The sequence below is a fragment of the Aptenodytes forsteri genome, unplaced genomic scaffold (assembly GCF_000699145.1).
Source record: "Aptenodytes forsteri isolate BGI_AS27 unplaced genomic scaffold, ASM69914v1 Scaffold8, whole genome shotgun sequence".
Classification (NCBI taxonomy): Eukaryota; Metazoa; Chordata; class Aves; order Sphenisciformes; family Spheniscidae; genus Aptenodytes; species Aptenodytes forsteri.
Genome location: NW_008796218.1, coordinates 3,124,031 through 3,131,974, shown reverse-complemented (window position 1 = coordinate 3,131,974; position 7,944 = coordinate 3,124,031). Strand labels below are relative to the sequence as shown.

Genomic DNA, 7,944 nt, shown 5'->3' with positions numbered 1-7,944 from the left:
GGAGCGGTGCCTGCCCCGTTACTTGACCCAGCGGGATTTGGGGGCTCTCTTCGCGCTCGGAACCTGCGGCGCGGCAGCGCTCCTCTCGGAGCCGCTGGCTGGCTCCGGATCTGCGCAGCTGCTTCTGCACTTACCCCGGGGTGGCCGCTGACATGGCTAGAAAAACAACGACGAAGGTCTAGAACAAGCGGGTGATGAATCAGGCACTCATGTATTTTGGGTAATTCACGTAGAGAGTTATGCCTGTGGAAAGAGGGACAGGAACAGGGAACGCTAACAGCTTTGGAGTATAACTCTTGGGTGTTTTTTTCCTCAAACTTTGTACGTAAAATAGTTGTGTGCGGTTAACGGGTGAAATAACAGTTTGTGAACATCGCTGTCAGTTTAGGGTTTTTTGCTCCACAGGCAGGAACGTTGGACATGAATTAAAAAAGATATCTCTGATACTGTGTAACATGCATGCCAAAATTGTGTCTGGCTACATATCAAATATTAAGGCAACATATATTTTAACAAAGCCATTAAAAAAAAAAAAAATCAATGCCATCTCTTCTGATGCCAAGGATCCACTGAGAAGCAACACAAACTATATTCAATATATCCCCAAGATTCTTTGATCAAGCTTGGTATCAACTAATAGTCCAATAAAAGTTTAAGTATGCAGTAAAACCTCTACTTGTTAAGCATGTGGATTAAAATAATACTAGTGATTGGTAGCTGGGTGGGATGGAGAAAGCTCAATTAGAAATTGACTGTGGGTAAATCAAACCTAGAAATGTGAACATCTTAAATAGTTAATGATTGACATAAAAGATTTACCTTAACAGTTAAGCAGGTGTGGTAACTTGTGCTCTACTTGAAGTCATGCAGCACACTTGCACTGAGGAACTGGTTATAAAACACTGAATCTTGACTCTTCTGCCAACAGAAATATGAATGAATGACTTCAGGAAAAGGATTATGCAAATACCACAATGAATGTTCCTAATAAAACATTCCAGTATGTACTTTCTCTTGAATGGTTTATGGTCACACGTGTGTATGCGTGTCACAGGTTTGGGGTATCCCAGATGGCCATAAAAATATAAGAGAAAAACATAAACTTGTATTGTGTATATAACTTTTCCGCATTTTTTCTAAACAGAGCAACATAGATGAAACACAAGTATTTCATATTTAAGCAGGGTAATAGATGAAAGCGGGGAAGACAATAAGAAGCAGAAAAACTTCTGAAATGCATATACTTGTTCCTTACCCCTCCTAGGCAGGCTACAAGCCAACAGCTTGATATGTAGTACTCCAATCCAGAGTATGTCCAAGAGACAAAAGCTGTGCTGTACTGCATAGGCATGTTTAGGGAACCAGCAGATCAAGATGCTGTAGCTCCCTCAATTCAGTTCTTGGCATATTCCCAGCTACTGCCTCTCATTCTCCTCAACATCAGAGCTGTGCAGAGCCAATGTTGAAACTAATATAACCTGGTGGCTCTCCTTTGCTACCTGTCTCTAATATATTCTCTTTATGGCACAGCAATACCATGGATAAAATTCTTCTAAGAGACGATAGATCTATTAGCATAGTTAAGTGGTTAAAGTTGTTACTTTCCCATCTAGAACAGAACAAGGCTTGCAGTGGGTTTAGCGTAGTAATATTTCTGAAGTATTCCTAGGCATGAGCTACATACAATATTAAAGGTGTATACAATATAGTTCAGTAGCAGTATTCTTTATTTTGGAATGATATTATCCATAATGAAGCTGATAAATAGATGCAAAGTTGTGCTTGTTCTCTTTTTGGTATTTGCCTCATCTTTCTCATACCTTTGAAAGCTAACTTTTCACTGGACTGCTGACCTGAAGGGATAAATCTTATGTCCCCTGTGCTGGGACTATGTTTAAAACAAACAAACAAACAAAAAAACAAACAAAAACCCCACACAAAACACAACAACAGCAAAAAAAAAATAACACCGCCCCCCAACCACTCATAAGTAAAATATTCTGAGGATCTCTGACTGCTACTGAGAGAGAGCATCAGTACTACAGTTACCTGTCCAGTATTAAAGGACAGAAGGAGTTCTAGTAGAAGTATAGAGATTTTTCATTTAAGACAGTAAGTGCTTACTTCATTTATTGCAGAAATTTGGATTAAGGTCTTCAAAATGATTGTGCTGGTAGAACAGCTTCCATTGGAAGGGTCTCCCAAGTTCTGATAAAGCCATGTTCTGCTGCAAGTGAGTCCCATCTCCAGCAAATCTTAACACTTGTTTTTTGTGTGCTTAGGGTGAATATTTTGATCAGTCGCATGTGGCTCTACCAAATGTTTCAAAGTTCTTCTTGCATCAAGCTCTGGAAGAGAGAAAAGCCGCAGAGGCTTTGATGAAGTATCAGCAAGAAAGAGGAGGCCATTACTGTTCTAAAACCATCCAGGTGGGTAGTAGACAACAAGCTTTCAAGCAGTTGCATTCCGCAGTAATTATTCTAACTTACTGCATTATATTGTTGGTACTTCAGATGTCTGCATTCATCCGCTATTAGATGTCCAGATATAATTTCCCTGTCATACTAGTGTACACGGTTTTGTTCTTGATCGTGATGCCTAGAAACTGTCAGACATACAGTCCTAACTCTATGTGGTTGCTTTCTAGCCCAAAAGAATATGAACAGTGGTCCCCTTTTTCTTTCACTCAGCTGGAGACTGCTGTTTCCAGTGTGCTGTAGTGGATTGAGAGTCTCCTTAAACTGTGCTAAAACAGCCTACTTGTCTCCTTCACATTGAAACTAAATAGAAGCCTAGAAGCCATCAGCACCTAAGAAAGGTGGTAAGGAAGGAGGTAGAAGAAATACCCAGCTTGGGGCAGTGGCTGATCTGTTGGAGCACAGCTCAATATAGAATTTGAACTAGAGATCTGACTCAGGCTGGCACAGGTACAAAGGAATAAAGTTATCAGGAAAAAAAACCCACCTCATTTGTTAAAGACCAAGGGGCTGATTCTCCTCTACCAAATTTGTATTCTCTAAATAGTTAATCCAGAATGCTCTTCTTTGGCCTATCATAGCAGTTGTTAAGCTGTAGAAAGTAAAAATAAAAAGGCCAGCTTGAAAAACTTTCTAAACATTTAGTTTGAACCAGGGAAGACCTTATAGCAACCTTCTAGTACTTAAAGGGGGCCTACAGGAAAGATGGGGAGGGACTCTTTATCAGGGAGTGCAGTGATAGGATGAGGGAAAGAGGGTAGATTTAGATTAGACATTAGGAAGAAATTCTTTACTGTGAGGGTGGTGAGACACTGGAACAAGTTGCCCAGAGAAGTAGTGGATGCCCCCTCCCTGGACGTGTTCAAGGCCAGGCTGGATGGGGCTTTGAGCAACCTGGTCTAGTGGAAGGTATCCCTGCCCATGGTAGGGGGGTTGGACTAGATGATCTTTAAGGTCCCTTCCAACCCAAACCATTCTATGATTCTATGATAGGGTTTCCTGGTGTAAGAACGTTCCTCAGGAATAGCTGCTGCTATCTAAATCTCTGTTCCTTGAAAAAGTGCTTGGGTTCTGCCACTTCTGTATGTTTACAGCCATCCAACTCTGCAAAAAACAACAGATTCTCCAAACTAGGAGTTGTTGCAAAATCCTAGCACATCTTGTTTAGAGCACCAGGTAAGTTGCAGGAAACCATCAATGAATACAGTAAGATGAGCTGTTCTTCTGAATAAATGCAATTCTGTCTTTGTTTTTAGAAACCAAACTGTGAGTACGCAGTCGGTCTGATGAAAGCCCTGGAAGTAGCAATGGTACAGTGGAAAACTATGATACGATATTTTGAAGAGCTTTATGCCCTGAGTATTGAAAATGCAGACCCTCATAGCGCAAGCACTATCAAGAAACAATTTATCGGGCCCAACATCCGGAAGATCAAGCTGATGGGAGATCTACTGACCAATGCTCGCAGGCTTGACTGTTCCCAAGATGGTAGAAATAGTCTTGGGGATTACTTTATGGACCGGTTGCAGAAAGAGTTCAGAACAGGCACAGAGCCAGAGTCTAGTCATCACTGCAGCCCCTGCCCACCTCTCCAGCAGTGTACAGGAGCTGCAGAGGGTCTGAAGCGACCCCAGAGAGAATCTTCCCAGCATAGAAATGGCATAGGGCCAATATATGCAACCATACACTGCACTGCCACACTGCCACAGTGTAATGATGGAACAGGAGCAAAAGTGAAGCAGGGCAGGGAGGGACTTTAATGCTGTGGCTGTTGCAGCTACAGGGCAGCTCCTAAGGCAGACCTGTACAGAAGGTGGCCTTGAGACCAGAACTCAGGAGACATGATGCTGTATCGCTTCCAGTACTTAAAGGGGGCCTACAGGAAAGATGGGGAGGGACTCTTTATCAGGGAGTGCAGTGATAGGATGAGGGAAAGAGGGTAGATTTAGATTAGACATTAGGAAGAAATTCTTTACTGTGAGGGTGGTGAGACACTGGAACAAGTTGCCCAGAGAAGTAGTGGATGCCCCCTCCCTGGACGTGTTCAAGGCCAGGCTGGATGGGGCTTTGAGCAACCTGGTCTAGTGGAAGGTATCCCTGCCCATGGTAGGGGGGTTGGACTAGATGATCTTTAAGGTCCCTTCCAACCCAAACCATTCTATGATTCTATGATAGGGTTTCCTGGTGTAAGAACGTTCCTCAGGAATAGCTGCTGCTATCTAAATCTCTGTTCCTTGAAAAAGTGCTTGGGTTCTGCCACTTCTGTATGTTTACAGCCATCCAACTCTGCAAAAAACAACAGATTCTCCAAACTAGGAGTTGTTGCAAAATCCTAGCACATCTTGTTTAGAGCACCAGGTAAGTTGCAGGAAACCATCAATGAATACAGTAAGATGAGCTGTTCTTCTGAATAAATGCAATTCTGTCTTTGTTTTTAGAAACCAAACTGTGAGTACGCAGTCGGTCTGATGAAAGCCCTGGAAGTAGCAATGGTACAGTGGAAAACTATGATACGATATTTTGAAGAGCTTTATGCCCTGAGTATTGAAAATGCAGACCCTCATAGCGCAAGCACTATCAAGAAACAATTTATCGGGCCCAACATCCGGAAGATCAAGCTGATGGGAGATCTACTGACCAATGCTCGCAGGCTTGACTGTTCCCAAGATGGTAGAAATAGTCTTGGGGATTACTTTATGGACCGGTTGCAGAAAGAGTTCAGAACAGGCACAGAGCCAGAGTCTAGTCATCACTGCAGCCCCTGCCCACCTCTCCAGCAGTGTACAGGAGCTGCAGAGGGTCTGAAGCGACCCCAGAGAGAATCTTCCCAGCATAGAAATGGCATAGGGCCAATATATGCAACCATACACTGCACTGCCACACTGCCACAGTGTAATGATGGAACAGGAGCAAAAGTGAAGCAGGGCAGGGAGGGACTTTAATGCTGTGGCTGTTGCAGCTACAGGGCAGCTCCTAAGGCAGACCTGTACAGAAGGTGGCCTTGAGACCAGAACTCAGGAGACATGATGCTGTATCGCTCCTCCTGCTTTACACCCTGCCCCCTTGTCCTCCGTTGAGCCACAGCTCAAAATCTAGCCCATAGCAAGGTTGCTAGTTACCTAGGTTGTCGGCATTAGTCGTGCTTTTATCTGTGCAATTCCTAGAAGCCAAAAGCTTTTAAGTCTCTTTTCTGTCTTAAATGATTAATAGGATTAGTTAGTGCAAATTATTTTTAACAGTGTATGTAACTTCTATTAAAAAAAACAAAATGCAACTTTAGTACAAGGAAACTTCTATGTGGCAGAAAATCCAAAGATTTAGTTTTATATTATTAGATATTTTATATTACTAACAGATATATTACTAACAAGTATACTAACATAATGAACTTTTTTAAAAGACTTGTTTTAAAACAAAGTTTTCTTGTTTTATTTCTATCATAGTAGCAATTTAAATAAGTAGTCTAATTCATTTACTTATCACCCAGCTATTTCTAGTGGTATGCTTCTCCAAGATGAAGGTTGCAAACCTTTCCTCAACAGTGGGAATAAGACAATGTGCTGGTTTTCTCCACAGTTATTTGCCTAGTTGGCTTTTTCTCATCCTCAGAAAGCAGATGAGAGATAAATGAGGGGTTCTCATTAGATGTGGTATTTACAGGTTCTAGAGCATATTTTCCAAGTGTCACTGAAGACACTAGCTCTAGGGCTCTGTCCAGACCTAACCTAGGATGGTTGCTTTAATTACTGTACAGACCCCTATTTCAGTTGGCTAAATTACAGTATTACTATGTGTGCTGGTTTTAGCTGGGACAGAGTTAATTTTCTTCCTAGTAGCTGGTTTAGTGCTGTGTTTTGGATTTAGGATGAGAATAATGTTGATAATACAGGGATGTTTTCATCATTGCTGAGCAGCGCTTACACAAAGTCAAGGCCTTTTCTGCTTCTCACGCCACCCCACCAGCGAGTAGGCTGGGGGTGCACGAGAAGCTGACCCCAGCTGACCAAAGGGATATTCCATACCATATGACATCATGCTCAGCATATAAACGAGGGGAAAAGCTGGCTAGGGGTCTGCTGCTTGGGAACTGGCTGGGCATCGGTTGGCGGGGGGGGAGCAATTGCATTGTGCATCACTTGTTTTGTATATTCTTTTATCATTATTATTATTTTCCCTTTCTTTTCTGTCCTATTAAATTGTCTTTATCTCAACCCATGAGTTTTACCTTTTTTTTTTTTCTTTCCCAATTCACTCCCCCATCCCACTGGGGGGGGAGTAAGCAAACAGCTGTGTGGTGTTTAGCTGCCTGCCAGGTTAAACCACAACACTATGGTACTACTGCTATTTCTTGTACTTCCTATCTTGGTCCTCAGCAGAGGAGTAAGATCCTAGTGAAAATGCAGCACACTTAGAGTCATCATCATCATAAAGAGTGGCCACTCATTAGTTTTGCATTTTGTTCAGTTAGGGGGGCTATTAGCACCACCACACTTAAGGCCTTTACTTTAGCCAGCTTGGTTAGAGTTCAGAGGTGTCCAAATTCCTTCCATTCATCTCCTACAGGAGTGCCTCTCTTTCTGTACACTGGCTACCAAGGTCACGTAAGAAGAGCAACTGGCTAGGTCAGCTGCCTGCAGCTAGGGTTTTTTGTCATTATATACAACATCTTTTATGCAATTGGGGTTTGCTTCATTGAAAGATTGTCTTACGCTTTTATGTAATACTGTAAGTGATACTCCTGTTGTGCTTGGAAATAAATTCAATTCAATGTTAAAAGTGGCACTTTGCATCTACATTGTATTCCTCAATTTACCACATAGGCATGTTAGTATTCTTCTCCAAGAGATTTTGCATATGTACATAAAGCTGCACCAGTACTTTTCTACTACTAAGAAAGTTGCACAAGATAGAAGAGTAGACCACAATGAAAATAAATGTCAGAAAACTGCATTAAGATAAGAACACTGCACAATGAAACATTTTCAGTAAACTGACTTTTATACACAGCTGCAGTTAAGTAGCCATTTCTGCAAAAAACCCCACCTACTTTCTGTTGGTGGTGTAACACAGGACAGACAATTACAATGCAGATGCTTTCCCAATCTTTCTGTTAGTATGATTCAACCTGGGGGGGGGAGGGAGGGAATCACTTTAAAACAAGCCCTGTATTCATCTGTAAAAATACTGCAGTGTGCCACAAGAATGGCTTGAAGCACTTTTAGCAACATGCTAGATTTGCCTATGTTGAGATGGCTGCTCTCTAATACAGCAGTAGTTTAAAAGATATTTCCAGCTGGGCTAGATTCCATCACCCATCCTCATGCTGAGCATACCTTATTCAACAATTAGTTCCACTGACTGCAACTGAACATGAATAAGAGCAATGGAATCCATCCCTCTCATTATTAAAATATAGCTCACTAAGTACGAACAGAGCAAAGCTACTAACTGAATTATAAACTAGTGC

General features: G+C 42.0%; 1 protein-coding gene across 1 annotated transcript in view; it reads left to right on the top strand.

Moving 5' to 3' along the window:
• LOC103906831 (ferritin light chain) overlaps positions 1-5,733 on the top strand; it is a 14,535-nt gene extending 8,802 nt beyond the window's left edge. Inside the window, exons 2-3 of the mRNA XM_009288889.1 lie at positions 2,283-2,429; positions 4,916-5,733. Coding sequence (XP_009287164.1) covers positions 2,283-2,429; positions 4,916-5,419 — 651 coding nt within the window. The 3' untranslated portion in view covers positions 5,420-5,733. The remainder of the gene's footprint in view (positions 1-2,282; positions 2,430-4,915) is intronic.
• The last annotated feature ends 2,211 nt before the right edge of the window (positions 5,734-7,944 follow it).